Here is a 15732-nt window from a genome sequence, read left to right on the forward strand (position 1 = left end):
GTCCCTCATGTACAGCGAGTCAACCACCGTGTGGCCTGCTACAGGCGTGCTGCTGAGCCTATCTTCGAGCACCCCAAACCTTATGACGAGGGTCACGGGTGGCTGAAGACAAAGGAGGCGGTGCTGGAGCCTGTGTGGTCAATTGGCCCTATCTTGCCCCCATCACTCCTTGACCTGTTGGACACTGATGACGCTGAAAATGATGAGGGCCAGCAAGAGTGCGAAGATACTGAGCCGTATCCAGAGGAAGCTATGGAGATAGAAGATGATCTTCTCATGACCTTGTTACAATGTCACTTATAATAGATAATAAATATAAAATAATAAATATAAAAGGGCTCAGTTGTCTTTCTATGATGTCTGGTTCACGAGTTATTATAGTCACAAATTTTCATCACATGCACGGAGGTCAATGCGCTAAGTGTCCCTAATTGACACATCCTATGACCTTGAAGATGACCATAACCCCATTACATTGACCTCAAATTGTCTTGTTAGTTGGGATGATCAGAAAAGCTTTTAAAGCAATAAGTAATTTTCCATCACCATATCTATGGAAGCTGGGTCAAAAATAATGCATGTCGGAAAATGAAAATGAAGCGATTTCTTAACAAAATGACCTTGACCTTCGCCTGAATAATCTGACCTTGACCTCCAATCGTTTTGAAAACCTCGGAAATCGATGCAGCACCTCAGATAACCATAACATCGACACCAACATCATCAACATCAGCTCATTCGTTACTGACATATGACACTTAGCGTTGTAATGGATGCGGATGGCAGCCATCTTGTAAATATGCTAATTAGGACCCCGTGGGACATTTTTTCCCGCTGGCAACATCAATATTTTTAAAGTAGATGTCCTAGGGGTGCTAAAAATCATTTTGGAATTTCGTTTTAGGGGGATGCATAGGAACCTCTATCTCCTGCCAAACAAAAATGTACACACGACCCGACGTAATATTCAGTGAGTATAATAGAGAGGTACTGCGACACCCCACCTCCTCTACCTACCCCTCCCCCCTCCTGGTCAGTCAACTCGTGTCCTATTTATTTTTCATGATGTTTGCAATTTTTTTGTGTCTTTCCCATAACAATGTATCATCAAAAGGGTTCTTCCCGTTTCTCTGCCAGTAAGTAAAAATAAAAGCAGTCATTGATTGATTGGAATATTATTGTTTTCGGCTTCTCGGTCTTCAGCTTCCAGAGCTGTCCGCCCGGCCTACCAACTAATATTGTGCCGTTGCCAACGGAGTGTACCAGGCCAGACACAGGCGAGAGTTAGGTGTTTATTTAAAGCCAGGCCCATGTGAGCAAAGCTCAAATCTAGTCCACAAGTTGTGATCTTCGTCCTGATCTGGAAGTAAACTTGATGAAGAAGATTCGCTGGTTTGATAATATCTCAATTCAATCATGATTTTGAGTTTCCACCCGACCGACACCGCTTTTATCCATCCTGAGGTGGATTTATGGGAGTTTTCATAAATCTCTCAATTCAATGATGATTTTGAATTTCGATTTATACAAAATGTTTCAAATCCGCCCTTTTTCGCTGGCAGATTCGTCTTAGAGGGGTCAATATATGGTTGAACCCCCAAAAAATTGATACAAAAGGTTTTTCAATGGATTCTGGTACCATTGGGCATGCTAAATAACATACTAAAAATCTAGTAACATCTGACTTCCGGAAAGGGGTCATTTTCAAGATGGCGTCCAAGATGGCTGCCCGGAGCTTAAAATGGCCATATCTCAATTATTATTCAACCTAGAAAGGTGGGTTTGGTGTCTAACCCTAGGTTTTAGGGCCCAAGGAATCCAATTGAATCAATAAAATTACCATCAGTTAATTATTTATTGACAAGTCCAAGATGGCATCCCAAGGTGACATCCTGATCCACTAAAATGGCTGTCGAATAGTAGTCAACCTAGAGAGATTTTTTCAGTGTGTATATACCTAGGTTTAAGGCACCCAGGAAATCATCAAAATTACTTAAATAAGCACAAAGTAATCAGGTAATCCAGTAAGCCAGGTTTACCAGCCCATTAGGCATTTGTTGTCTTTTCCAGTTAGTCGCTATTCATCGTCATCCTCCGACTCACCAGCTAATGAACCAAGTGTGTGTTTCAGATTGGAGATAAGAGTGTAATGTGTCTACACCACTGCCACCTGTGACTCCAGTCCACAGTATTCAGTGATCATTACAGACAAAGGTTTGTACAAAGCTTGAGAGGTTATGGCAAGGGACAGACTATTTTATATTGGGGAGGGGGGGGGGGGGGGGACTGAAAAATCTGACAAACAATTTATTTTCATCTCAAAAGGAATAAGTATATTATTTGGTACATGTATGCATAAACAAAATCCATATTTTTTAGACCTTTCCAAAAGAAATGTACACTTGTGTACACTTGGGACAGGGCCTTCTCCATCGCTGCTCCCACCCTCTGGAACTCACTACCTCACACCATCAGAGACTCCTCCTCACTCACCACATTCAAAACATCACTCAAGGCCCACCTGTTCAGCAATGCATTCAACATTCAACCCACAGCATTTAACCCCTGACTATCACTTCTCCTTCTCCCTCCTTTTGCTTTAAATATTTCCCTATTGATTCTTGTCTTTTTGCAATTGTTGTTTTCATGTTTTGTTATGCATTATGTTTTGCACTCTGTCAAAGCGCCTTTGGGCTTCATGAAAAGCGCTATACAAAATAAATGAATTATTATTATTATTATTATTATTACTAGTCTAGTAGGAAGACTAGGTCCCCCTGCACCCCCCGGAGATATACTTCTAATCAGTGTTTCTAGATTGGAAACAATGTGTAGAAAATGACTAGCTATGGCCCCAAGCTGAAAAAAATGTCCCACATACCATTTTTATGCAAATTACTGCTGCCATTATCAAAAAAAGACTAGGTCCCCCTGCACCCCCCCGGAGATATACTTCTAACCAGTGTTTCTAGATTGGAAAAAATGTGTAGAAAATGACTAGCTATGGCCCCAAGCTGAAACAATGTCCCACATACCATTTTTATGCAAATTACTGCTGCCATTATCAAAAAAACGATTTTTGACATATCTCAGCCAATATTGCAGATAATTGAAAAATGAAGGTGTCTAGACCCATGTTTTGAAGGGCATAGATCATGATAGAACTATTCATAACATGATTACATGTGTCTATGGTATACTAGTATGCTAATTAGTGCTTTATTTACAAAATAATCACAGTTTTACGAAATAATAGACTCATATTAAGGTCCGTCTACACAGACGTTAACACAAAGTTTTATTTTTCTAAATACCCTGTGAAATTCACCGAATGCCCTGTGAAACCTGGGATTCTTCTCCAGCTTTTTCAAGGGCCCGACTTTTCCCTTCCCTTTGAAGGCACTGGTGCAGTCTTCTCCGCTGAACACATAGTACCCCAGGAGAGTGGCACAGTAGTCCTCTCCCAGGGATTCTGCCAGCTCAGAGACGTTGACAAGTTGGCGATGCTTCCCTGACCCTGTATCCAGGTACACCGTCAGCTTGATGTTGTGGGCATGGTGGAGCAGGATCAGGAGGATGTCTGTGTCCGGTGTTCTGACTACAGCGTTCTTGTATCCGATGGTAGCAGCATGATGGAGGTACAGAACCACCCTGGTATCAGTCTCTTCCTGGTTGCTGTAGATCGTGGGGAGTTCACGTACCTCGACCTGAAACACAAAAAGGCACCGCATTTCAATCACCAGTCACTGCCAGTTTCAGTATATCTCCGGGGGGTGCAGGGGGACCTAGTCTTTTTTTGATAATGGCAGCAGTAATTTGCATAAAAATGGTATGTGGGACATTTTTTCAGCTTGGGGCCATAGCTAGTCATTTTCTACACATTTTTTCCAATCTAGAAACACTGATTAGAAGTATATCTCCGGGGGGTGCAGGGGGACCTAGTCTTTTTTTGATAATGGCAGCAGTAATTTGCATAAAAATGGTATGTGGGACATTTTGTCAGCTTGGGGCCATAGCTAGTCATTTTCTACACATTTTTTCCAATCTATAAACACTGATTAGAAGTATATCTCCGGGGGGTGCAGGGGGACCTAGTCTTTTTTTGATAATGGCAGCAGTAATTTGCATAAAAATGGTATGTGGGACATTATTTCAGCTTGGGGCCATAGCTAGTCATTTTCTACACATTTTTTCCAATCTAGAAACACTGATTAGAAGTATATCTCCGGGGGGTGCAGGGGGACCTAGTCTTCCTACTAGACTATACTTGTAATGCTCCAGACAGTCTCTTGAAGGTCATTCATTGTGACTGCTCCACTGCCTGCAAGACACTCCGCTGCTCTTGTAGACGATATGGACTACCATGTACTACTGCCTGTGGACCGTGCCAACTTGAAGAATGTGACAATCCACATAACAAGTTTCTTCCAGAGGAGTCGGAGGATGACGATGAATAGCGACTAACTGTATAAGACAACAAATGCCTAATGGGCTGGTAAACCTGGCTTACTGGATTACCTGATTACTTTGTGCTTATTTAAGTAATTTTGATGATTTCCTGGGTGCCTTAAACCTAGGTATACACACTGAAAAAATCTCTCTACGTTGACTACTATTCGACAGAGCCATTTTCGTGGATCAGTATGTCACCTTGGGGTGCCATCTTGGACTTGTCAATAAATAATTAACTGATGGTAATTTTATTGATTCAATTGGATTCCTTGGGCCCTAAAACCTAGGGTTAGACACCAAAACCACCTTTCTAGGTTGAATAATAATTGAGATATGGCCATTTTAAGCTCCTGGCGGCCATCTTGGACGCCATCTTGAAAATGACCCCTTTCCGGAAGTCAGATGTTACTAGATTTTTAGTATGTTATTTAGCATGCCCAATGGTACCAGAATCCATTGAAAAACCTTTTGTATCAATTGTTTTGGGGTTAGGTGAGTTTTTTTCGTATGTTGACCCTACTATCTGTATTGGTCATCACGTAAGATTGGAGTCAATATTCGTTTACATCATGAGTGTTTTTAGCATTGTATTTTGTTATATTAATGCTGTAGTATTAATTAGTGATTCGAATGAATAATGTTTGGAATGAAAATATAGAGAGATTGAGTTAAGTGTTATCCAGTTTATTTCCCTCCAAAATTTATTTTGGTTGATTTTTTTTTTTCTTCATGAACACATTTCTTCTAAAATCATCATGATTGTGTCTCTTTAAGACTTTCACACCCCGTACACACCTTTGAACACACCACACAAACAGAAGATTATTGTTGCAATTTACAGTCCACAGACTGCACATTTATCAGAATGTCTGTTCGCACAAACTCCACACACACAGATTTTATCTTCACTAGTATTTTTGAAATGTGAATTTCATAATTTTATTGTAACTTCCACTTCTCATCCTAATTTTTCAAGATCTACAAACTTGCAATCCTGCTCCCCGAAATGCACAACGATGGGATGTTTAGATAAGAATGTAAAGGTGTTTCCTTTTCTGACTCCCCATTTATTTGTCCTTCTTTCACTCTTCCTTGTACTCTGTATCCACCACGGACACAATACATTCGTTTGGGGAAGTTGTCATAAGAGGATCGAGTAAAACTTAAAACGACGCCACAGACAGAATTTGTTTGAGGACTCCGACAGCATTGTTTACGTGGAGACCGCCATTTTGTTAAGCGGTGCCGAGCACTCCGTTTCGTTGAAGTGCTTCATTGAGCACTTTGAATCAAACAAGCTGCTTGCTAGCGGAACGCACCCCCTGGAGATACACAAATGAAGTCAAAATTAGGGGAAACAGTTTTTCTAGTTCTACCTGAGTAATAAAATATGTAAATAATTGTTCAATTGTAAAGCAAGAAAAGATATTCCTGGATCCTGCATATTATTCGTTTTTAGGATTACTCTCGAAAAGGGCAGACCATTCCACAACTAATGTCCCAAGGTGAAAGTGATTTTGTAACAACAGCACAGAGGTACACGTCACACATTTGATGTTGAGAGCAGACTTGTCACATTGGTTTACCTGTACCCTCCGCATTGTGGATCCAGTTTATGTTATACTGAAGCGCGGTGCTACGCGCGCTTGCTTGTACAACAAGAAGGAAGCGGACAACGAGGTGAGTTTAAGAGTCTTTATTAAACGAGCTCAACTGTAGCACTGGCGCGCTCCGGGCTGCGCGCCCGGTGTATATCCCGCGGCCACGCCTACCCCTCGGGCGTGGCCGCCGCCCACGGCGCGTGGAATGATGCCCTCACGCCAGTGAGCTTTCGTGTCCGCCACATGCGCCCCCCCCCCCAGAATTCCCGCACACCTGGAGGGCCAGTTTGCGGGGCAAACGGATGACCCGGCCGAAGCGCCCTCTGGCGACCGGCAGCGTCCGGGGTGCAGGGATGCCAGCTGGGATGCTGCCGGCTGCACCCATGATGGGTGCAGGACCGGGGGGCGGCGTGCCGGCGGGCCTGGGCGGTGCCAGGGGTCCGCCCGCAGGGGGGCGGCCCCGACGCGGGGGCCGAACCACCGCCGGTGGGTGGTCCACGTCGAGGTGGGCCGGTTTGAGGCGATCCACCGAGACGCGGTCGGGAGTATCGCCGATGTCCAAGGTGAAGTGTTTCACCCCGGTCTCCAGCACGTGGAAAGGCCCGTCATACGGGGGCCGCAGTGGTGTCCGGTGGGCGTCGTGCCGGACGAAGACGTACTCCGCGGTGCGAAGCTCCGGGGCGACGTGCGTAAGCGGGTGTTTCCGTGGTGCGCCGTCGGCACCGGGGCGAACCTGCAGGCTGTATCCTGCAGCGCGGAGCGCTCCTGCGCCGCGGACCATGGTGCCGTGGGGTCGGGGAGGAACTCGCCCGGCACCCGCAGCGGTTGTCCGAAGACCAACTCCACCGCGGATGCACGCAGGTCGTCCTTGGGTGCCGTCCGGAGGCCCAGCAGAACCCAGGGGAGCCTGTCGACCCAGCCGCCGTCGCGGAGGGTGGCCCGGAGCGCGGCCTTCAACGAGCGGTGGAACCGCTCGCACAGGCCGTTGGCCTGGGGGTGGTAGGCCATGGTTCGGTGCAACTGGACCCCGAGCCCCCGCGCGACTGCCCCCCAGAGGTCCGAGGTGAACTGGGGGCCGCGGTCGGACGATATGTCCGAGGGGGTGCTGAACCGGGCGACCCAGGTGGCGAAGAACGCCTGTGCGACGTCTGCCGCCGTCGTCGCCGCCAAAGGCATGGCCTCCGGCCACCGGGTGGTGCGGTCCACCATTGTCAGGACATGGGTGAAACCCCACGAGGGGGGCAGAGGTCCCACCAGGTCCACGTGTACGTGGTCGAACCTTCGTTCCGGCACCGTGAACGGGGCAAATGGGGCCTGGGTGTGCCGGTGCACCTTCGCACGCTGGCACGCGAGGCACGTCCTGGTCCAGCCGCGGACGGCCTTCCGGAGGCCATGCCAGACAAACTTGTCGGTGAACAACCTCTGGGAGGCCTTCGTGCCCGGGTGGGAAAGGCCGTGGAAGGCGTCAAACACCTGGCGCTGCCAGCCCGCGGGCACGATGGGGCGAGGCCGCCCGAGGGAGACGTCGCACAAGAGGGCCGCGCCGTCGAACGGCACCTCGGTGACGCGGAGGCCCGTGATGGCGGTCCGCAAGGCCTGGACGCCGGGGTCGGCGGCCTGGTTCGCCGCCATCCGGGCATAGTCGATGCCAAGGTGGACTGCGTGGGCGACGGACCGGGAAAGGCAATCCGCCACCGGGTTGTCCTTCCCCGCGACGTGCCGGATGTCCGTCGTGTACTCGGACACGGCCGAGAGGTGACGCTGCTGCCGGGCCGACCACGGCTCGGCGACCTTGCCCATTGCGAAGACCAGTGGCTTGTGGTCGACGAAGGCCGTGAACGCACGGCCCTCGAGCAGATGGCGGAAGTGCCTGACCACCAGGTGAAGCCCGAGCAACTCGCGGTCGAAGGTACTATAGCGGCATTCGGGCGGGCAAAGCTGCCGGCTGAAGAACGCCAGCGGTTGCCAAGCACCATGCACCCATTGCTCGTGCACCGCGCACCGCCTCCACCTAGGCCGGGAGGGGGACGGCCCCGTGCCTGGTGACGCGGTGCCCCAAAAAATCGACGTCGGCGACACCGAACCGGCACTTGGCGGGGTTCACGATGAGGCCATGCTGGCCCAGACGTTCGAAGAGCGTGCGGAGATGGTGAAGGTGCTCTTCGCGGGACGCGCTGGCGACGATGAGGCCATGCTGGCCCAGACGTTCGAAGAGCGTGCGGAGATGGTGAAGGTGCTCTTCGCGGGACGCGCTGGCGATGAGGATGTCGTCCAGGTATACGTACACAAAATCCAAGTCGCGCAATCCAAGCCCGAGGCGTCGGTGGTGAGGGCGATCGGTGCATCGGGCGCCGGGTGCGCGAGCATGGTGGCGTTAGCCAAGGCGAGCTTCGCGCCTGCGAACGCCGCGTCCATCTGCTCGGTCCAGGTAACGTCACCTTTGCCCGGCTTCCCCCGGAGGGCCTCGTGCAAGGGGCGCAGGAGCTGGGCGATGCGGGGCAGGAACCGATGGTAAAGGTTTACCATGCCCAGGAACTCCTGGAGCCCCTTGATCGTGCGGGGGCGCGGAAACCCCTTCACCGCCTCCACCTAGGCCGGGAGGGGGACGGCCCCGTGCCTGGTGACGCGGTGCCCCAAAAAATCGACGTCGGCGACACCGAACCGGCACTTGGCGGGGTTCACGATGAGGCCATGCTGGCCCAGACGTTCGAAGAGCGTGCGGAGATGGTGAAGGTGCTCTTCGCGGGACGCGCTGGCGACGAGGATGTCGTCCAGGTATACGTACACAAAATCCAAGTCGCGCAAGACGCTGTCCATGAGTCGCTGGAACGCCTGAGCCGCATTCTTCAAACCGAAGGGCATCCGAAGAAATTTGAACAGTCTGAACGGCATGATGACCGCCGTCTTCGGGATGTCCTCCGGCCTGACGGGGACCTGATGGTAGCCGCCTATGAGGACCACCATCGAAAATAAGGACATGCCCGCCAACCGGGCGGAGAAGTCCTGGATGTGGGGGACGGGGTAGCGGTCGGGGGTGGTGGCGTCGTTGAGGCGCCGGTAGTCCCCGCACGGTCGCCATCCACTGCCGGGCTTGGGGACGATGTGGAGCGGCGACGCCCAAGCACTCTCGGAGCGCTGCACGATGCCGAGCCGCTCCAGCGTAGCGAGCTCCGCTTTAGCTACCGCGAGCTTCGTCGGCTCGAGGCGGTGTGCCCGGGCGTAGATCGGTGGCCCGGCGGTGGGGATGTGGTGTTCCACCCCGTGCTTGACGGCCCCCGCTGAGAAGGTGGGCCGCGTAAGGGCCGGGAAGCTGGCAAGGAGGCGGGTGAAGTCGTCCGCTACCGGAAGCGTACAAACTAACCTCGCCGGGAACGAACCGCTCAGCAAGCTGCTTGGCGAGCCGCTCGGTGAGCCGCTCAGTGAGCCGCTCAACGGGCTGCTCAGCGCGCAAGCCAGCGAGCTGAACGTTTCAGCCTGGATGAGACGTCTGTTCTTCACATCGACCAACAACCCGTGTGCACAGAGGAAGTCCGCACCGAGTAGTGCCATGGGGACACCAGCGGTTACGAACATCCACTCGAAGCGTTGCCTTCCGAACCGCAGGGAGAGGCAGCGCTTCCCGAATGTGCGTATGGGTGTTCCGTTCGCGGCAAGCAACGCGGGGCCCCGGCCCGCGGTGTGCTTGTCGGACGTAGAGGCTGGGATAACGCTCACCTGTGCCCCCGTATCGCATAGGAAACGGCGCCCAGACAAGGTGTCCGTTATAAAAAGAAGGCTCCCCATCCAAAACCTTGATCTTTTCTACCCCCGCTAATTCACCCCAGATCCACCTTGTTTGAAATTCCAACTTCTTTCCTGGAAGTCCTGGCAGTGTCCATATGTTTTATACCTCTCCCACCGCCCCCTTCCCACGCCCCCCCCCAAATCCCTCGCCCTCTCTCAGATCTCTCGATGTCTCCATGTCTCTCGGTCCCTGCTCTCAAATGTTGTGTTTGTGTCCTTCCCCCTCTCTCCCCATCTTGTCTACCGCTCCCTATGTTATATGTTTTATGTGTCGGTTTGTCTTTCTGTGTGATTAATGTTCGCTCTTTCACGAGCCTCGACCTTGTATACAAAAAAAAAAAAAAAAAAAAGGCTGCCGGAATGGCCGACGCTCAGGGCCGCTAACGAGTGCCGGCTTTGTAGTTTCCCGACTTGCCAAAGGAGCACGGCGGGCAACAAGTCCTCGCCTTGTGGCCAAACCTGGCGTGGAAATGGCACCAGGTTTGCGGCGAAGGCGGAGGCCGCGGTTTTCGCGGTGGTGGTGGGCGTGGCGTGGCGGTGGCCACGCGGAGTGCGTCAGCCTCGGGATCCCCGAGGTGTGGTGCATCAACATCAGGGTCAGCCTCGGGATGCGCGGCGGCCACGCCAAAACTCGCCTGCGCGTCCAAAGCCGCGAAGAACCTGTCGGCCTCAGCAGCGAGCACTCGGGGTTCCGTCGTCACAGAACCGCCAACGCGAGGCGGACTCGTGCCGGCAGCTGGCGTCGAAATAACGCCCGGAAAAGACATTTAGGGTTTCGTCGCCCATCAATGACAGCATATGGTCCATGCGGACCGACGGTCGCGTGTCACCGAGCTAGGGGAGGTCCAGGAGGCGGTCGGCCCGTGCATCCACCGTGAGGCCGAACGTGGCGAGGAGGAGACGCTTGATCACCTCGTACCTGCCGTCGGCCGGTGGGTTCCTCAGGACCGACAGGACGCGGGCGGCCGTGCCGGGCCCGAGGGAAGCGTCCACGTGGCAGTACATGGTCTCGTCCACCGTGATGCCTCGAAGTCGGAACTGGGCTTCTGCCTGCAGGAACCAGACTTCGGCTTGCGTCTCCCAGAACACGGGGAGTTTCATTTGGACCGCGTTGTTTGCCATTGCGATGGCGTATTCGGGTGGTCAGCGACGGCTGACCAGAACGTCGGAGTCACCAATGAAGCGCGGTGCTACGCGCGCTTGCTTGTTCAACAAGAAGGAAGCGGACAACGCGGTGAGTTTAAGAGTCTTTATTAAACGAGTTCAACTGGATCTCGCGAGATCACGGCGAGGTCACGTCTTTTCGAAGCTGCTCCATGCGCTCACGCTTTCGAAGCTAAGTGATATTTCTCAATTGTGTTTTTGTCGAGACTGTATCTATCTTTCGGTGTATGTACCTATAGCGTATCTTTTGGAAAATTTTCGGTGCTAATTTTTCGTACATGTATACACAATCGTCGGTTAATGGTATCGAGTATTCTGCGGCCTAGTACTCGTAGGCTTAGACTACCGTACCGTCTTCGACCTTGTGGTTTGTTTTTCTCTCAGCGATTCGTCGAATACGCTGAAATTATTTTCGTTCTCTGTTTCGTACCAGTCGTTCACCCCGTACCTCCTTGTTTAATATCTGTACTCAGAAAAAAAAAAAAAAAAAAACCCCAAAAAAATATTTCCTTCCCAGGTCTTATTCGTTTATTTGTTGTTCTTTTTGTTCGTTCGTTCTTCGTTCGCGATCACGCGGTTAGAAATGTATAATCTCTCCCCTGAACAACTATTTTCTCTCATATATTATAACACCCTTTTCTTCTTTTCCTACAAAAGGATGCTTTCGTCTTGCTCACCAAATCTATTCATTCCAAAAAATATATATAATACCATCTCTTACAGTTCCTCCTTTCTACATTCCATAAACTATCCAGAACTCCATCCCTCCTCCAGTGTCCTCAAACGTATTTTTGACTCGAAGGTCTCAAACTCATTTTGCAAAAAATGTTCGTTTCCCATGAATCGTACACTTTTCAAAATCCAATCTCACCCCTCCCCTCCAAATCCTCCCCATCACCCATCCCTTTCAAATCTCCCCCCTTGCCCCTTCCCTCCCCTCCCTCCTAAACTCCTCCCACACCCATCCCCTACGAGACTCTCCCTCGCTCCTCCCCTCTTAGACTCCCCTCTCACCCCTCCTCCTCAAAGCATCCTCCCTGCTTCTTCCTCCTTCCAACTTTCACCTTCATCTCCCCAAACCTTCTGCCTTGCTCTTCCCCCTCCTCAAATAACACCTCACTGTGCCTCACCCAATCTCCATCAAACCTTTTGTCCGCCCCATTCTTCCCTTTCTCCAAGCTATTCTGAAATCTCTGACACACCTTCAACAGCTCTCCCTACCTCTTCCTCCTCTTCCACATCTTACCCTACCCCTCCCCCCCCCCCCCCCCTGTTCTGGACCGGATGCTCCCCCTTCCTCTTCATTAACGGTATGGACCTCAAACATCCGGGGCCTTCGCTCAAACTTGACTGACCTCTCCATACAGGTTGCTTCTGACAAACCAGATGTGATCTGCTTAACAGAAACTTTCCTCCTTCATGATGTCTCTGATGCCTTGGTATCTCTCCCAGGTTACTCCCTCCTCCGGTATGATAGACCTGAGCCTCGTCCTGGAGGTGGGGTTGCTATCTTTATAAAAAACTCTCTTCCTCACTCGCCCTCCACTGCCCTCTCTCCACCTCACCCCCAGGAATACCTTTGGCTACGGCTTCCCCTTCGCTCCCACCTTTTGTTCATATGTGTGTTGTACCGTCCACCAATCAGCGATGACTCCATCTACATCTCACTGTCTGATAATATGGACCAACTTCTATCTACCCATCCCAACTCTCTCTTCCTCATATGTGGTGATTTCAGTTGTCACCATGCCAGTTGGCTGGGTGTGGGTACCTCTCTCACCAGCCATGGCTCTTCAGCAAAGGACTTCTGCGACTCACTGGGACTGACACAATCTGTCAATTTCCCGACCCGGATCTCAGTCAACGGAGCATCTTCTCTTCTGGATTTGGTTATGACAAACTTCCCTGAAAATGTCTGCTGCTCTTCTTCTGCTCCAATCGGCTCATCTGATCATGTGCTTGTCAAAGTGGACATCTCTCTGACCATTCTCAGAGAGCCTCCTCAGCGTCGACGAGTCTGGCATTTCACTCAGGCCAACTGGCACGGTCTTCAAGCAGCCATCAATCATCTGGACTGGTCTCCCATCTCTACCGCCTCTGACATCAACTCATCCTGGGAATTCTTTCAAAGTAAATTGCTCTCTCTCATGCACAGATTTATACCATCTCGTCTTCAGTTGTCATACCCTTCCTCCCGTCCATGGTACACGGAATCTTGTGGTGAGGCTGTTGCCCTGAAACAACTTGCTTTCGTCTCCTGGAAAGCAAATCCAACGGAAGGAAATCTCATTTCCTTTCACAAAGCCCGAAACAAGTGTGTGTCCACCCTCAGGAGAGCCAGGAAACAATATCTCACCATTCTCAAGACCGAACTCTCTTATCTGTCTCCCTCTTCCAAATCCTGGTGGCGTCTGGTCAAATCTGTTTCTGGTGTTTGTTCCCCCTCCATCCCCTCCCTCACCTCAAACGGCTTAACGGCTGACTCCGCACGTGAAAAAGCTGAATGCCTCAACTCTGTGTTTGCCTCTAAATCTTGTGTCCCAAACCCATCCCTCTCTGTACCCACCGTACCCAGTCGTACCCAGCTGCTCCTGGACTCTGTGTCCTTTCCTCCTGACAAGGTGGAAAAGTTTCTGTCAACCCTCGACTCTGATTCTGCAACTGGTCCTGACGGCATCAGCCCACGGGTCCTAAAATCATGTTCTTCTGCTCTTTCACTCCCTCTTTCTGTTCTCTTCACCCTCTCTTTTGCTCAAGGTCATCTGCCATCTGCTTGGAAATCAGCCAACATCACCGCTTTGCACAAAAAAGGTGCAAAAACAGATGCCAGCAACTACAGACCAATCAGCCTTCTCCCAATTATCAGCAAAGTCATGGAATCCATCATTGCTTCAGATATTAAATCTTTCCTCTTCTCCAATGGCTTGATCTCTGATCATCAATTTGGTTTCAGACCTGGTCACTCTACTCTGGACATGCTGCTTCTGCTTTCTCAACAATGGATGGAGGTCCTCAACGCCAAACAGGAAATTAGAGCTGTCTCCCTTGACATTTCACGTGCCTTCGATACGGTCTGGCACCCTGCTCTGCTCTCCAAACTCTCCTCCTTTGGTATCCATGGAAATCTCCACGCATGGCTGGCGGACGTCCTCTCTGGTCATAGTCAACGTGTGGCCCTGAATGGGTTTCTCTCATCTCCTCTTCCTGTTCAGGCTGGAGTTCCCCAAGGTAGTGTTCTGGGCCCTGTGCTTTTTCTGGTCTTCATCAATGATCTCTCTGACTCTCTTGAAAATCCTCTCTATCTCTTTGCTGACGACTCTACTCTCTGTCGCTCCATTCCTCATCCCTCAGATCGGCAGTCTGCAGCCTCCTCACTCTCTGCAGACCTGGACAAAATCACAGACTGGTCAAACAAGTGGAACATGTCTTTCAATCCTGACAAATCTCACACTCTTACAATGTCTCTCCGAAAGGACCGACTGGACAACCCTCCCATCTACTTTCTCAACAATCCTCTCCAAGAAGTTCTGTCGCTCAAGCTTTTGGGTCTCACTATCTGCCATGATCTTTCTTGGGAAAACCACATTTCCAAGCTGGCCTCCAAAGCCAGTCGCCGACTGGGCATCCTCCGTCGTGCGAAGTCCTTCCTTGGCACACCTGAGCTCCTCACCACATACAAGGCTTTCATCCGCAGCTCAATGGAATACTGTTCCCCCCTCTGGGCTGGTGCTCCTGCCTCACACCTTGCTCGGCTTCACGCTGTTGAGGCCAAAGCTTTCAGAATCATTGGAATCTCCTGCGATGTAGTCAACGCCGAGGGCCTTTCACTCACTCACCGCAGGCAGGTTGGTGGTCTTTCTGTCTTCTACCGACTCCTCTCCGGCCTTGCTCCCCCAGCTCTCTCTGTGCTCTGTCCCCCCAATATTCCTTCAGGTCGCACAAGATCTGCCTGCAACCCTCTTATGGTTAAACTGCCAAAGTCTAGGCTCTCTGCTCACCTTCACTCTTTCATTCCCCTTTTCTCCCGCCTCTGGAACAAACTCCCCCACTCCCTTCAATCCCACTCCTTCCTCCAGGTCTTTAAAACAGCTGTTCACCACCATCTCTTATCGTCCCCCATCGAAAACCTTGATCTTTTCTACCCCCGGTAATTCACCCCAGAGTCCTTGCAGTGTTCATATGTTTTAATCCTCTCCCACCTCCCCCCAAGTCCTCCCGATGTCCCTGCTCTCAAATGTTGTGTTTGTGTCCTTCCCCCTCTTCCCCCTCTCTTTTGTGTCCTTCCCCCTCTCTCCCCATCTTGTCTGCCGCTCCCCTTGTTTTTTTGTGTTTTGTGTGTCGGTTTGTCTTTTTGTGTGATTAATGTTAGCTCTTTCACGAGCCTCGATCTTGTATACAAAAAAAAAAAAAACAACAAAAAAAAAAACTGTAGCACTGGCGCGCTCCGGGCTGCGCGCCCGGTGTATATCCCGCGGCCACGCCTACCCCTCGGGCGTGGCCGCCGCCCACTTGGTGCGTGGAATGATGCCCTCACGCCAGTGAGCTTTCGTGTCTGCCACAATACATTATTTAACAATATTTAATCACATCTATCAAATAGCTTTATTGTTAATCTCCTCAATATTGTAGATTTAATGTTACGACTAGAACGCCACTCAGTAGAGCGCATATTCCCGCCATGGGTCAAGTTGGAATAGTACGATTTCACAAAAGTTTGAGGGAGTAGTTCAGT

General features: G+C 50.8%; 1 protein-coding gene across 2 annotated transcripts in view; it reads right to left on the reverse strand.

Moving 5' to 3' along the window:
• LOC137424756 (T-cell surface glycoprotein CD4) overlaps window positions 1-15732 on the reverse strand; it is a 39039-nt gene that overhangs the window by 11183 nt on the left and 12124 nt on the right. The window contains exon 6 of one of the 2 annotated variants that reach the window (XM_078772698.1): window positions 3199-3707. The exons of the other annotated variant lie outside the window; for it this stretch is intronic. Coding sequence (XP_078628824.1) covers window positions 3694-3707 — 14 coding nt within the window. The 3' untranslated portion in view covers window positions 3199-3693. Of the gene's footprint in view, window positions 1-3198; window positions 3708-15732 lie in introns of those variants that run through there. 2 annotated transcript variants of the gene reach the window in all.

The sequence above is a fragment of the Myxine glutinosa genome, chromosome 1 (genome assembly GCF_964187855.1).
Source record: "Myxine glutinosa chromosome 1, kmMyxGlut1.1, whole genome shotgun sequence".
Classification (NCBI taxonomy): Eukaryota; Metazoa; Chordata; class Myxini; order Myxiniformes; family Myxinidae; genus Myxine; species Myxine glutinosa.